The 15,711-nt window shown below is 48.4% G+C and overlaps 1 protein-coding gene, 2 long non-coding RNA genes and 1 pseudogene across 4 annotated transcripts in view; 1 reads left to right on the plus strand and 3 right to left on the minus strand.

Moving 5' to 3' along the window:
• Positions 1–965, minus strand: part of LRP1 (LDL receptor related protein 1) — a 79,876-nt gene extending 78,911 nt beyond the window's left edge. For both annotated transcript variants that reach the window (XM_081594339.1, XM_081594338.1), the window contains exon 1: positions 408–965. In XM_081594339.1, coding sequence (XP_081450465.1) covers positions 408–474 — 67 coding nt within the window. In that variant the 5' untranslated portion in view covers positions 475–965. The remainder of the gene's footprint in view (positions 1–407) is intronic.
• On the plus strand, positions 855–3,045 carry LOC145546712 (uncharacterized). Its single transcript, XR_014083163.1, has 2 exons — positions 855–948; positions 1,336–3,045. It is a non-coding gene; the product is annotated as an uncharacterized LOC145546712 (long non-coding RNA).
• A 3,133-nt stretch (positions 3,046–6,178) lies between these two features.
• LOC145545670 (protein LLP homolog pseudogene) lies at positions 6,179–6,634 on the minus strand (annotated as a pseudogene).
• Positions 6,635–12,218: 5,584 nt separating this feature from the next.
• On the minus strand, positions 12,219–15,679 carry LOC145546716 (uncharacterized). The gene is made up of 3 exons (XR_014083165.1): positions 15,650–15,679; positions 13,367–13,482; positions 12,219–12,705 (listed from the first exon to the last, which is right to left on the minus strand). It is a non-coding gene; the product is annotated as an uncharacterized LOC145546716 (long non-coding RNA).
• Between the last annotated feature and the right edge of the window lie 32 nt (positions 15,680–15,711).

The raw sequence follows: 15,711 nt of genomic DNA on the forward strand, positions 1-15,711 counted from the left end.
CCCCCGCCTCCTTTCGCAGCCAGTACATTGCAAATCCAGATTCCTTTACAATTTAGATGGAGGTGGGGGGGTAGAGGATGTAGGGGAGGCGGAGGCCCTCCCCGAACAGAGATAGGAGAAGGCCTCTAGATCAGAAAACAGGGGGGGGGGTCCCTCTTCTCCCTTCCCAGGCCTCTGCTCTTTGTTTGGGCTGAAGGGGGGTGTCCCAGAAGCATCATTTGCCCAAGGCCCCCATCCTCCAAATTGGACCCCCATCCCCGCCCCCAGCTGGGCCGCTGCAGTGTCAGCTGGACTGGGATAACAAAAGGCACCCCCTCCCGCGATTCCCTTTCCCATCCGAACGCAGGAGTGGGGGCTGGGGAGTGGGTGTCCCCAGGGGTCCAAGGGGGCCGCGGAATCTCACTCACCGTCGACAGCGGCCGCGACCAGAGCTGAGAGCAGGGGCAGCAACAGCAGCAGCGGCGGGGTCAGCATGGTGTGGGCTGATGCAAGCAGCAGCCCCCTCTCCTCTGGTCCTGTTACTTCTCGCCGTCGCCCCCCCCAATTGGGGGGCCCCCCTTTTTCCTCCTTCCTCCCTTCTCCTCTATTCTTATCCTATCCTTCAGCAAAGCGCACCAGGGGCGTGGGAGAGGATGTAGAGTTCGAACCCCCTCGGAGAGGGCCTGCAGACGGGGCTGCACTCTCTGCCCCCAAATCCAAACCCTTCACCCCCTGTTTTTCTCTCCGTTCCTCTTTTTCCCCCTCCCGGGGCGAAGCTCACAGCCCCATCTCCGAGCCGCCTCCGGCTGCAAAAATGCACAATTGGGAGGAGGCGGGGTGGGGAGGTGGGGGGCGTGGACCGGGTTGGGGAGCCTTTGGAAGGGGCCTGATGAAGCTCTGGGGGCTCCCCTCGTTTCCGCCTCCTCAGTGCACGGACCTGGAGCTCGCACCACTGTTCTCGGGACTGAGGTGCCGCGGGGCGGGCTGAGTGAGGGGGGGGTGGAGAGGGAGGGGACCGGGAGAGGAGGGAGGGAGAGAAGGGGCGGGGAAAGAAAAAGAGGGGTGGGGGGGGGAGAAAGAGCTACGCGGCAATCCTGCGAGTGCGCATGCGCCGATTTGGCGCGCTGCCCTGGGGAGGGGGAGTCAGAGGAGCGACAAGATTTGGAGCTCTGGCAAGGGGTCCGAGAGCGGGGGTTCCTGGGGCCCCGCTGGCTGGTTTTGTGCCTGGAGTGCCCATTCCCCTGCCTGGGCCCTTCTGCCTGGCGCTCGAGAACTGAAGGGGCGAGAGGGATTGGGCAGGGGGCGAGGAGAGCTGAGCCGCTTCGCTTGGCTTTGAAACTCGGTGTCTCGCCCTAGGATTTCAGGCCCCGTCTGGGGATCTAAGATCGGGAGGTGTGGACCGAGGCCTGATCTCCTGGAGGTACCCTGACTGTGACTCCCCTGCCTGGGGTGGGGGCGGGCTGGGGGCCGCCTGGGGGCCGCCAGACCGTGGGGAAGATGCAGGGAGAGGCTGAGCTTTGATTTGGAGACTGTCAGACCCGGACCCGGATTGGGGCCTGCGGCGGAGGGGGGCGGGGTGGGGGAGGGGCCGAGAAGGACCGCCCCCACCTCGCGCCAGGGCTTGGCGTAAACAGGGACACCCGCGGGGACACGCCGCAGCTTGTCCGCCTGCCTAGGGCTTGGGGATGGAGCCCACCTTAGCACCCGCCCTGTCCTGCTCGCCTGGCACTGGGCGCGGGAGGGGCAGGCCCTGGTTAGGAGAGAGGTGAGTCACCAGCGGGTGGGGTTGAGGAAGGTCCACCCCGCTTCGTCCCAAGAGGTCGGGGCTCATTTATTTTTTTGTTTGGTGTTTTGTTTTTTTATACCTTCTGACTGGCTTTACACCAAGTCGGGGTTTTAGATTCCGAGCAACGGGGATTTGGAATAAGATGAGGGACTCTTGGACCTCTGTTTCCAGGCCTCGAGTTCTTCTAAGGAGGTGTCTGCTGGGTCCCGGACCTTTGTCCTAGCCAGAGTGCATAAGGGACTCCTAGCTCGGAGTCCACGGGGCGCCGGGCGGCTCCCAGAGCCCAACACTGTGCTTCTGGCCACTGCCCCTTTGTGGGCGGTGTTTTACCGCTGTACTTCGGGTGTCTGACTTTCTGGTGTCTGGAAGTCGGAGTCAGGGAGACAGCCAGCAACGCTGGCTGCCAGAAACTGACGTTAGAGTTGAGGGAGGCTTGCGCCACCCTTCTCCCTTTTAAAATTCTAGTCAAGGAAAAGCCCCACATCCTCACTCCAGTCGGGCCCTGGCAGAAAGCAGAGCAGCATGGAGGGCTTGTCTGTTGAGGGAAGCGACAGCCAGAGAAGAATCCAGAAGCAGCTAGACCTTTCCTCCAAACCAGAGCTCCTCCAGGCGAGCTTTGCTCAGGGCCAAGGCCACCTGCCTTTAGTCTCCTGGGCCAGAAACCTCAGACTGTTTGCCAACCGGTCTTCTGGGCCTTTCTCTACCGATCTTGCAAACCTGGGCTCAGGACTTATCATTTTTTCCTTTGAAATAGAGCTCAGATTTTTCCTCCATTCCACTGCCAGAGTTTCTCTGGTCCGGGGTGGGGTCTTATTCATCCTTTCATCCAGACCCCATGGGCTAACACGTAACATGGGTCACATGGCAGGAACTTACTAAAGGTTTTTAATGAACACTTACTAGGTTCCTTCCCCCAGAACCCCTTCCCCATATTGTCATCCACGTAAATTCAGATTGACTTTACCACGTAAAATCAGACTTCCCTGATGGTCCAGTGGATAAGACTCTGAGCTCCCAATCCCTGGTCAGGGATCTAAGATCCCACACACTGCAACTACTGAGCCTGCACACCACAACTGGAGAGCCCACACACGCTGCAGCTAGAGAAGCCCAAGCGTTGCAACGAAGACCCAGCACCACCCAAAGAAAAAAAGAAACAGACTTCAGGCAGCTTTGAAAGGAAAAAGCTAGCTGGAGTGACCATACATAGCCTGAGAAGGTTGTGAGGGGGGCAGCCCTGTTTCTCGGCTCTCCCTGATACCTCTCTTATGCAGGTGAATCTTTCTGAAACTGCTTCCTCTGTTTCTTCCTGACTGGGGAACCTGTACTGAGTGTCCATAGACAACAGAATGATTACATGTGAACTCTTCTTCCAGTCTTGGCCTTCCAGTATCTGGCCTCAGCCAGCACATGGACACTTCTCACTTGTTACCTCCCAATCCCTGCTATCTCCTGGATATGACTGTGTGTTTATTTTTATTAACTTTATATTGTAAAAAAAAAAAAAAAATAATACTTAGTGGTTGCAAAACTCAGAGTATAGGAAGGTACAAGGTGAAAAGTAAACTTGCCACACTTCACGCTCCCATTCAGTCCCACCCTCAGAATAACCACTATTAAGAGTTCCCTGGGTCTCCTTCCAAGAAATTTTTTAAAAACAATAAACAGAATTTCCTGGTGGTCCAGTGGTTAGGACTCCACGCTTTCACTGCCAGAGGCCTGGGTTCAGCTGTTGGTCAGGGAACCAAGATGCTGCAAGCTACTTGGTGCAGCCAAAATAAATAAATAATAAACAAATATAAATAAACATCTTTTAAAACCGCAAATCAGCTCATTAAGTATATACTATTCTGGAACTTGCTTTTTCTCAATTACCTCATCTTGATCCCTTTCCCATTGTACACACACACCTAGGTTGCTCTTTACATGGACTACTTGGGATCTCCTTGTTGGATACTGTATAGTCTACTGGGATTGTTGGGCACTCGGGTTATTTCCAACGTGTGAAGTGCTGAGGTTGTCACTATAAGACAATGGAATGCATATTTCTACCTGAGCCTTTACTTATGCTCTTCTCTCAGCTCCTTCCTACCCTCCTCAGCAAGGCTCTCCTGTTATTTTCACTCTGCCCATCTCTCCTGTACCAAGCTTGCTCTCAAGACAGCCTCAGTACCTAGAATTTGGCACTTAATTTTGGGATTCTGGTTCCACCATCAGACTATGAACTCCCTATGGGCAGGAACCGTATCCCTTTACTTACTTGTATCCACACAGTGTTAGGACCTCTTGATTGTTAGGTGAGTGAGCTTACAAGAGTAGGGGCTAGGGGTGTCTGCACTGGTAAAGGAGACCATCATAATTACCATCAAATGGAATGTGACTGTAAGAATTGTCTCCGTATTTCTCCTATAGCACCCATTATGTAGTCCCTCTCTGCCTCGACTTCTTCTCTTTCTCCCTACTTCTACTCTAAAGAAGCTTTTTCCATCTTCAAATCCTTGGGTCGGAACTATAACCAAATAGGGGAAACCAAGGAGGAATTAATTCTGTGCAATCCATGATCAGGTTATCAAGAATGGTGACAGCAGGCAAAGAAATTGGTGGAGAGAATACCTCCTTTTTTTGAGATCTCCCAGCAGATTATTAAACATGTCCCTTTCCTTCCCTGGTGGCTCAGAGAGTAAAGAATCTGCCTGCAATGTGGGAGACCCGGGTTTGATCCCTGGGTCAGGGAATATCCCCTGGAGAAGGAAATGGCAACCTACTCCAGTATTCTTGCCTGGAGAATCCCATGGATGGAGGAGCCTGGTAGGCTATAGTCCATGGGGTTGCAAAGAGTCAGACATGACTGAGTGACTTCACTTTCCTTTCCACTTTCCTTTTCCTGTCCGAGTGTAACAGGCACTGAGAAGGGGGCATTAAGAGGGCAGCCCTGGAATTGAATGTCAGGCCAGAGACTGACACCACCTAGCGGTCAGATAAAGAAGTGTAAACAGGAAAGATGGGAAGGGTCTGTTGGAAGATGGGAAGCGAACCAAGATTTCTTAGTACTTTCCACATACCAAATCCACGCAGTAGATTTTACATGGATTACCTCATCTAAGTTTTACAACTACCTTGTGGCATAGGTGTTATTTTCAGTTTGTAGACATGGAAATAGTCTCAGAAAAGTTGAGGAATCTGCCTCAAATCACAGTGCAGGTTGGAGCCCGGTTTCCTTTCATTTAAAAAACATTTATTAGGTACCTCATATGTGCCAATTACATTGGTAGGCACTAGAGATGAGGTGAAAACATGCAGTCTCAGCCTTCAAGGTGTGTGCAGGTTAATGGGGTTGAGTAACTAGATCACTGACAATTACAACAAAGTACCTTAATGCCTAGGATAAAGGCACACGGCACAGAGGGCCATGGGAACCAGGGCAGGATACCTATCCCAGATAAGAGGGTCAAAGCAGGGCAGAGTGGATGATACCAGGCTATGTGTTGAAAGAGAGGAAGGAGATGGCAAACAATGACAGAAGGAAAGGGTGTTTTAGGCTGCAGGACAGGCAAAGACATGTAGGCATGAAGAAATTTGAAACACTTAAGGCAAATGTGGTATGGTGGAAGCTTAAGGTATTTGTTGGGGAAGATAATGGATGAAGTATCAGAGAGCCTAATCACAAAAGGTGATTTTAGCCACACTAAGGACTTAGAATTTTTATCTGAAAGTAGAGGGAGGATTCCCTGGTGGTCCAGTGGTTAAGACTCCGCACTCCCAATACAGGGGGCCTGGGTTCGATCCCTGGTCAGGGAACTAAATCCCACGTGCCACAACTAAAACTCCATGCAGCCAAATAAATAAAAAATAAATGTTAAAAATAAATGAAAGTAGAGGGGAACCAGGTGAGAAATTGATGAAGCCCTTAGTGCACCAGCCACAGAGCTGAAGAGGAAGAGGATTCCAGGCTAAAGAGGCAGGATCAAGTATATTAATTCGTTTTTCATGTTGGCCTAGACGATAGTAACAGGGAAAGCTGGGTCTAGAAACTGTGGCTCTCATTAGAATGTTCTCAAGTTTTCAGATTTTGGCAGCACATTTAAATCAACTGGGGAGCTTTTAAAATCCCAATGCTAACAGACAAATAAAAACAATTCCCCAATGCCAGAGGACTTTACTACTTGACTTTGAGACTTGTAGGCTATGATAATCAAGACACTATAGTTCGGCATGAGGTCTGACAAACAGATCCATGAGATAGAATAGAGAGCCAGAAATAGACTAACACACTTAAAGGTCATTTAATGCTTTCTTTTTTTTTTTTCAAATAAAATATTTTATTCAAGTTACCAAATCTGAGGAGTTATGTTGGGCTTGAATTGAAGAAAAAGGCCAAGTTAAAAAAATGGCAATAAAGTTTTCATTTGGTGGAAGCTGAAATCCATGTATGCATTCTAATCAAAGATTCGTCCCATGTGGCATTTTTCAAGTTTTTAGAGTCTACCAGGTCAAACCCTTTGCTGCCTTCATGGCTTTTACTTTGCTTTTCCCCTTCTTTTTCTCTCGCTTTGCTTTCAGCCTTTTCCTTTGCCTCTGGTTCATCCATATGGGGTACTGCCCATGCTGGTCTAGAAGAGTCTTTTTGTTTCTCTTAATATCAGTCTCCATTTTCATGTCATCTGTTTCATCTTTCACTACACACTGTGTTTTCTCTTGACAATGTTTGGGTTCCACCACAGTTGCTATCTCTTGAACATCTTTCATTAAAACATCACCATCTATTTTAAGAATACTTTTAAGTCTGCTGAGCTCCTTTGGGGCATTCTTTTTTCTCTTTTCAGCACGCATCTTCCTTTTCCACTTACTCCGTAAACTTTTAGCCACGTTTTACCTGCGGAAACACGAATTCAAATAACGCACGATGCTCAAGCCGACCGGAAGTCTCCTAATGCTTTCTTAAATTTGGCTTGTGCTGGGTCTTAGTTGTGGCACGTGAGGTCTTCGATCTTCATTGCAGCATGTGTTGCAGTATGCAAACTCTTAGTTGGCCTGTGGGATCTAGTTTCTCAATCAGAGATCAAACCCAGTTCCCCTGCGTTCGGAGCTCGGAGTCTTAGCCACTGGACCACTGGACCAGGGAAGTCCCAAAGGTCATTTAATCTTGATGAAGATGTCAAAGCAATCCACTGGGGAAAGGAATATCTTTTCAACAAATTGTGTTGGAACAATAAGTGAATCACAATCCCTACCTCACATCATATGCAGAAATTAATTCAGATTAATCATAGACCTAAGCCATAACAGCTAAAATCATAAAGTTTTTAAGTGAAAACACAGAATATCTTCCTGACTTGGAAGTAGGTAAAAATTTATGTTATAGAAAGCAAGCAATAACCATAAAAGAAAACAAATTGATGAAGGAAACATCAAAATTGAAAACGTCTGTTTATCAAAAGACACCATTAAGAAAATGAAAAAGTAAGCCAGAAAGTAAGCAAAATATTGATCTCACAAAGAACTGGTATTCAGGATACATAAAAATTCCTATAACATAGTAATAATAAAAACACCTCATTTTTAAAAATGGACAAAACATTTGAACAGATGCTTCATAAAAGAACATGTATGAATACTCAATAAGCACATGAAAAGTGCTCAATATCTCCAGTCATCAAGAAAATGCAAATTAAAACCACAGTGAGATAATTCTCCACATTCTCCAAAACGGTTTAACTTTTAAAAACTGACAAAACCAAACGCTACTGACAATGTAGAGCAACAGGAATTCTCTTACAGTGTTGGGAATGTACTATAACTTTGGAGTAATATATAGCAGTTTCTTACATAACTATTAAGCATATACCTACTCTATGACCCAGCAATTATACTCTTAGTTATTTAGTCAAGAGAAGTGAAAACATATGGTTACACAAAGATTCGAAGAATGTTCATAGTAGTTTTCTTCACGAGAGCCAAAAACTGGCTGTGGCTCAGGTGCCTATCATTTTTTTTTTTTAAAGGACAAAGCATCTGTGGCACATCTCTACCATGAGATACTAGTAATAAAAAGGACACGTTATAGATACATACAACAACACAATAAATCTCAAGACACAGTGAGTAAAAGAAGCCAGACATGAAAGCACATCCTGCTTTATTCCATTTATATGAATTCTAAAATAAACAAGACAAACCTATGGTGGAAAAAATCAGAACAGTGGCTCCCCCAGGGGGTGGGTTGAGGATAACGATGTACATCTTGGTAGGAGTGTAGATGTCATACAGAAATGAAGTGGTAGGGCAAGGATTTGAACCCGGGGGGCCTGGCCCCAGAGGCCATGCTTTTAACTACCATGTTACATTGCTTTTCTCCATGTATGCTGCAGCCTCAGGTGTGGATGAGATTACGCAGGAAGGATAGCCTGTGAAGACAGGAGACTGAGAAGGGGCACCAAGACAGGTAGGAGGAAGACTAGGAGGGGCCATGAAAGCCAATGGGGGAAGTGCTTATTCAAGAGTGGCTGCTGCTGCTGCTGCGTCGCGTCAGTCGTGTCCGACTCTGCGTGACCCCATAGACGGCAGCCCACCAGGCTCCCCCGTCCCTGGGATTCTCCAGGCAAGAGTACTGGAGTGGGTTGCCATTTCCTTCTCCAGGGCATGAAAGTGAAAGTGAAAGTGGAGTCGCTCAGTCGTGTCCGACTCAGTGACCCCATGGACTGCAGCCCCCTAGGCTCCTCCGTTCATGGGATTTTCCAGGCAAGAGTACTGGAGTGGGGTGCCATTGCCTTCTCCACAAGAGTGGCTAACAGTGTTGAAAACCGCTGAATGGTCCAGCAAGAGAAGGACAGGGGCAGATCATTATTCTAGGAGGGCATGTGTGACATGGGCCAGAACAGTTTCATTGGACTGGTGGAGGCAGTAGGCAGCTTGCAGTGTTCTGAGGAGGTGAGGAAGGGAAGACAGAGAATGTGAATAACTTTCCCAAGTTTGGCTGCTCCCGGGAAGAGAGAAAGGCAAGACAGTAATTAGAGTGCTAGTTAGAGGGCTAGAATGTCCTTGCAGAGGCTCAATCCTGACCACAGCTGACTCCATCCAGAGACGCCTGCCTTCGCCCACCCACCAGGGCTGCTACTTATCCTTCTGTGGGGTGAAGGTCTGTTGGCCACAGTTAGCCCCTGACAGCCACAGGGCTTCATTTGAGAACTTGAGACCAGCTGACACCCCCATTGCTCATATCCTGTCATCCTTAGCAGGCCTCAGTGGGCGTCTACCCTTCTCCACTCAGCCTAGTCCTTCCTTTTCCTGACCACCCTTGTGCTGCTCCCCAATCCCTTCCTTGCACAAAGCCCTGGGCCACTCTTGGCTCAGATTATCCTTGCCCCTCTTTACTTGTCTGAAATGTGGCTCTTCCCTGAGGACACATTTTTTTTTAAAGAGATGTCATTTATTCTCCCAAGTGATCAAGTTAGGTGACTGTGGGAGCATGGGCAGTCAGCCTGCTCTATGCTCACCATTTCTTATAGTCAGTGTGGCTCCACTAAAGTCTCAGGGATTCATTGAGCAGCAAGTAACATAAGATCCAATTAAAGTAGACTGAACAAAGAGTTCTAGAACAGACCCAGGACTGCTTGATTCATTAAGAGTTTTCTACCTCTTCATACTGCTACTCTGTCCTCAGTGGCTGATGGTCTCTTTCCTCAGACATCACATGCAGTCTTGATAATGAAGAAAAACAAAATCTTTCCCAAGTTCCCCACAAACTCCTATTAGCCAGGACAATGGAAACACCATGATTGGTAAGACCAATGAGATTCACCCCCTAAATGCATGGGAGGGGAACACCTGTATATAATCCAGACTTTGCCAACAAGGGAGAAAGACTCGCTGCTGAGCAGGCATCATCAATGCTTGCCTTGATAGTCATACAAATTCCTCTTCCTTTTAAGGGTCAGCTATTTCACCCTCCATTGAGAAGATGTGTAGCATACTGCTTAAGGGCAACAGCGCTTGTGCCAGACTAACTGGATACAAATCCCAGCTCACTTGCCAGCTCTTTCGCTGTGGGCAGATTACTTAAACTTTCCACACTGCAGCTTCCTGATCTGTAAAACAAGGGCTATTAGCACTATCCAACAGAACTTTCTGTGATGATGGAAGGAAATGTCCCATGTCTGTGCTAATCCAGTAGCCACTAGCCATATGTGGCTGCTGAGTGTTTGAAATGTGGCCAGTACATGTGAGGGATTGTTTTTTATTTTTTAATGTTTGTTTATTTATGTATGTATGTGGCTGCACTGGGTCTTAGTTGTGAAACATGGGAAATTTAGTTGTGGCATGTGGGGTCTAGTTTCCTGACCAGTGATGGAACCTGGGCCCCCTGCACGGGGAGCGTGGAGTCTTAGCTGCTGGACTAAGAGGGAAGTCCCAAGAACTGTTTTTTTTTCTTTTATGAAAATTAAATAGTCACATTTGACTAGTGACTTGGCTTCCCTGATAGCTCAGTTGGTAAAGAATCTGCCTGCAGTGCAGGAGACCCTGGTTCGATTCCCGGGTTGGGAAGATCCCCTGGAGAAGGGAAAGGCTACCCACTCCAGTATTCTGGCCTGGAGAATCCCATGGACTGTATAGTCCTTGGGGTCGCAAAGAGTGGGACATGATGGAGCGACTTTCACTTCACCACACTGGGCACATAGTTCTAATTCATAGTACTGTTGTAGGATAAAATGTACAGCACTTAGATGATTTAAAAAGTAGGAATTGAAGTAACACATAAACTCTCACTAAATGTTAATTATTACTTTTGCTGACATCCACTGATGTCCTGCTCATTTGCCACCCTCCTTGAAGAAAGACTATGGCATCTGATTCACCATCTTCCTTGCCACCTCAGGTCTTTAGCAAACCCAGGTGGCTTCAGTGTTCATGCAGGTAGTCCAGCGGCACTCTGGTCTCTTCAACTCCAATGACTCACCTCCATTTTGCCATAGCCATTCACTCCCATAGCCACAACCTCTACCACACCCTCCCAGGAGATCTCACCCCTTTGTCTCTGACCACAACATGCCAACCTTTCAATTCCTTCCTTCCCTTGCCCCCAGGAAGTCTGATCTTTAGGTCAGTTGAGACTTCTAGTTCCTTAACTCTATTCTTTCCTTTCCCACTGGCTCTTGTCTTTACTTCTCTTCCTAACTAGGTTGATTCCACAATGCTTCACTTCTCCTCCTCCTCCATATGGTCCCCTTCTTCATTATTATTAACCTTCTGAACAGTTCTCCCGGCTTCAGACTTACTGTTTAAATCCATTCTCCACACTGCAACCAGGGTAGTTTCTCTACTAAATCTCATCATATTGCTCACCTGCCCTAAATCCTCTGCTGGTCCCCATTGCCACCTACTACCCATTTCCAGAAGGTACCATGCTCCCACAGCATCCATGCTTTTGCACATGCTAGACTCCCTTCCTGGTTTACCTCTCCTCTTGTTCTTGGTCTGAATAACTTCTTTTTTCCCTTTAAGATTCAATTTGGGCATCACCTCCCTGATCTCTCCTATCCTCTACCTAGTTTAGGTGCCCCTCCCATATGCTCCCATGGCACCCTGTGCTTCACTGGAGTCACAGTCCTAATGATGCTGGGCTGTGATATAAGATATCATTGTTAACAAATCTGACTCTCTGTCTTGGCTATGAGAGCCTGAGAACAGGCACCCAACAAATTGTTATTGAATTCACCGGACATAGATTTTGGGGGGATTGCTTGCTACCAGTTCAATTCACTTTTTTAAAGGTGGAGGGATTTGAATGTATTTGTATGTTGAGGATTTAGAGCTATAATAAGGAACTGCCTGGTGGTCGAGTGCTTAGGACTTGGCACTTTCACAGCTGAGGGCCCAGGTTCAACCCCTGGTTAGGGAACTAAGATCCTGCAAGCTGTGAGGTGTGACCAAAAGAAAATGACCTGCAATAATTGGTGAATGAGAGGCTGGAGATTTGGAGGATGGAGGGGACAATGACTGGAACAGTGCCTGGGGAGGCAGGTGAGGTCCTGAGCACAGATGGAGGAACATCCTTCAGGCAGGAGCAGAGACAGGCTCTCCTCCCAACCTGCAGGGAGGGTGCAGGTGCTAATGAAATGTCTGTTGGCAGGGAACAGGAAACTGGAGGAGTCTCTGTTTCCTCTAATCTAAATGGTGAGTTGGGATCAAGGTGAATGGAAATTTTGGGGAAGAACAAAGGCCTGGGAGACACAGCTGCCTAGGGACCCAAAGCAGCTTCCCACACTTCTGTGAACTTTTCCTCCTATCCTTCAGTCCTCCACCCACAAATCCCAGGCTGCTGTCCAGTGCTCCTGAATGTGGCCTGCATTCATCTTGGCTGTGAAATGTACTGAGCTCCTGCCATTAATCCATCACTAGTCCTCATATAAGAGAGTATATGTCAAACAGCCCATCCCAGGTACACAGTAAACACGAGGTAAATGGCAGTCTTTGTATTGACTGGCAAGGATAAACTGTTGGTTTTTTTCTAGCTGCATAGCAGCGTTTACAAGATGATACATGCCCCTGGCCTCCAGCAGCTTATGTCCTTGTCAGAGAAGGATGTACCCATATAATAATTAAAAAGCAATACAAAGTGATATGTGATAGTTACTGTCTGGTCGCTAAATCATGTCTCTCTCTCTTTTTTTTTTCATGTCCAACTTTTTTGCTGCCCCATGGACTATAGCCCACAAGTCTCCTCTGTCCATGGGATTTCCCAGGCAAGAATACTGGAATGGGTTGCCATTCCCTTCTCCAGGGCATCTTCCTGACCCAGGGATTGAACCTGTGTCTCCCGCATTGGCAGGTGGATTCTTTATCACTGAGCCACCAGGGAAGCCCCATGTGATGGTTTCCAACATCCAAATGGCGCTTTGTTTTTGATCACAACCAGCACTGAAAAGTATCTTTTCCATCAAAACCTAGAACTCAAATAAACATATAAAAGTGAAACAAATTTCATTAGACACTACTTATCCTTACTCTGTGTCATGCATTCTTGTATTTTCTATCGTATTCTACTTTGTTTTTAAACAGTGGTGGTCAAGGCTCACTGTGATGGGTTGAATTGTGCCTCTCAAAAATTCATATATTAGTATGTTGAAATCATACATCCCTCAAAAATTCATATTCATAGGAGGTACCCTCAGTCCCTCAGAATGTGACCTTATTCGGAGATAGGGTCTTTACAGAGGTAATCCTTAGGGTGGGGCCTAATCCAATACGACTGGTGTCTTTAGAAAAAGGGGAAATTTGTGAATTCGCTGGCGGACCAGTAGTTAGGACTTGGTGCTTTCATTGCCAGGGCCCTGGGTTTGACCTCTGGTCTTGGAACAGGATCCTATGTGGCTTGGCAATAGAGGGGGGATATTTGGAGACAAACTTGCATGCAGGGAGAATACCACATGAACAGGAAGATGGCCATCCACAGGCCGAGGAGAGAGGCCTGGAATGAGTCCTCTCAGTTCTCAGAGGGGACCAACCCTGCCAACACATTGATCTTGGACTTCTAGCCTCTGGTACTCTGACAGAGTGAATTCCTTTGGTTGGTTAACTCCCTGCCTCAGCAAAAAATACACTCACCTGATTGATTTCATGACTCACTATTGGGTTGCAACCTGCAGTTCCCAGACTGCAACGTTCTTTTTTCTCTGCTTTTCCTCCTGCATTCTTCACAGCCACTGGTGGGATGGCAGGGCCTGTCCAGGAGGGTGAGGCAAGCAAGGAACCGACTCTCAGGGTCATGCAAGTGGGGGTGTCGATACCAGTAGTCTAGCCAACTCCACACTTAAACGACCTGAAGGTGAGCACCTCCTCCAACTCAGCACCCTCAACACCTCACCCTGGCCTAGGCCATGTCAAGTGGGTATAACCCTTGTCTCCATTTGAGAGGTTGACACACAGTCACAAAGCTTTTATGTGGAGTTTGATCCACGTCAGATATGCCTATAATTAGTCTAATGACATCACAGTCTCCCTGTCTGTGCAATCAGTTAGAGAAGATGATAATAAATACTGTTTTACTACTTGTATGTGCTTCTCACCTTCCTATCCCCCAAAGGAGTCAAAGTTAAAGACTCGAGTTCATGCCTCCTCTCCTCTTGCCAAAGTTCTGGGGGACATGGCCCTCTGGAGACCCTTAGGTGGCAAGGCCTGAGTTTAGTCACTGTCTCTGGATGTCAGCAGGCAGAATGAGTGCGCTGGAGCACACACAGAATGCATGTGTCGTGAGCGCCTTTGTGCACACATTGCGATCGATCGCAGCACCGCCAGCCGTATGAACCCAGGGACAGGGTCCCCGCCTGCCATCTCCACCCCAGCTCTCCCTCCTCTCCAATTGGCTGCCTTACAGACACAATAAATATATAAACACACACCTCCAACAGCCTTTGCCTTTGTGGCATTACTTATTAATTATTATTAATTAATCAAATCTGGGGACCCTATGTAAGATAGAGGCCCTTCTGTCTTTCTCCTGCCTGGCTAGTTCTGGGACAATAAAATAGTGTCTAACGTTTACTGTGTACCAGGCATCATTCACATGTATTATTGCATTTCACTCTCACAACTGTAAGTTAAGGCTTTATTATTTGCACCATTTTACAGACAACAAAACTGAAGCACAAATAGTAAACAGCCCAGAGTTGTGCAGCTAGCACTATTGGCAGGATCTGAACCCACGCAGCCTGTCTCCAGGGGCCAAGTTCTTAACTCCTACCCTCTGCCTGGCTGGGCACTCTGACCTGCACGTACTTGCCCATCCACGTGGATGGGAAGAGGAGGAGCCAGGGTCTGGGAATCAGTTCGGACACCAGGGGGCAGCAAAAGCCTGGCTTTGGCCCCTAAGCCCAGCCCTGTTGGGGAGAGAGGAGGGGAGTAGAAACAGCCTCCCACCTTCCGTCACTCTCTCAGAGATCACCCTTTCCCCATATCCGTCTCTCAGGTGTGGGGGCTTGAAAGTCCCTTGGCCTCCTCCAGCTCTTCCTCCAGCTCTTCCTCCAGCCAAAGCTTCAAAAACCATCCACTGGTGACAATGATGACTCAGAAGCTGAGCAAGACTTGTGTGTGTGAGTGTGTGTCCTTGTGACTGCATGTGACTCTGAGTGCTGACACGTCTGTGAGCCTGCCTGCGTGTGTGTGTAAGCATGTGTGTGTGGGGGGGAGGGGGTGTCCTTCTGGCTGGGGAAGTTGTGTACATGCACGTTTATTTCTGGGTGTGTCTCAGTGTTTACCCCAGAAACAGACAGGAACTTCGCCAAGGTTGCACAGCACATTCATATTCAAACTTGCCCCTTGGGAACCTACAGGCAGCAACTCCAGCTTGCCGCCAGCTCCTCCCTGGGTCTCTGGAGTAGTACCCCATGAGGAGGTGGCAGAAAGGATTTTCAGTCCCAGGCACCCCTGGAGGCCTACGGGATTGTGAGCTTCGCGGTCCCCTCCCCCATTCCCTCCCATCTGCAGGTCACGAGACCTCTAAGGCGTTCCCCACCCAGCAGGGAGGGGGACTGAGGAGTCCCAGCTCCCCAGCCGCTTTCAGGGTCCTCCACTGGAGGGAGCGCAGAGCCCAGAGGGATTTCTTTTTCCAGAGGTCCCCCCGGGGCGGGGAAGGGGGTGAGCCCAGTCCTTCGTGAACCCAAATCCCCGGCCCTTGCAAGAGTTTGAGTATGGGAGCTGCAGTTTGGGGTGGCATGTTTCTGCTTGATATTAGGTGACTTTCTGGAGAAAAGTTGATTGTTTTTGATGGGGGACAGAGTAAGTGGGGATCAGCCTTTCCTCCAGCCTGGCACCAGGGGCCCCCAAGCTAAGTCCTGGCTCCCCCTCCCAGCCCATGCTCCCCTACTCCGTACCACAGGCACACATGCTCACCCCACTTTCTTCCTCTTCCTCCTCCAGCCCACTTTCTCTTCTCTGTGTCGTCAGAGCTCCAG

Source organism: Giraffa tippelskirchi, chromosome 4 (assembly GCF_054371585.1).
Source record: "Giraffa tippelskirchi isolate mGirTip1 chromosome 4, T2T-mGirTip1v1.2.pri, whole genome shotgun sequence".
In the NCBI taxonomy this organism is placed as follows: domain Eukaryota; kingdom Metazoa; phylum Chordata; class Mammalia; order Artiodactyla; family Giraffidae; genus Giraffa; species Giraffa tippelskirchi.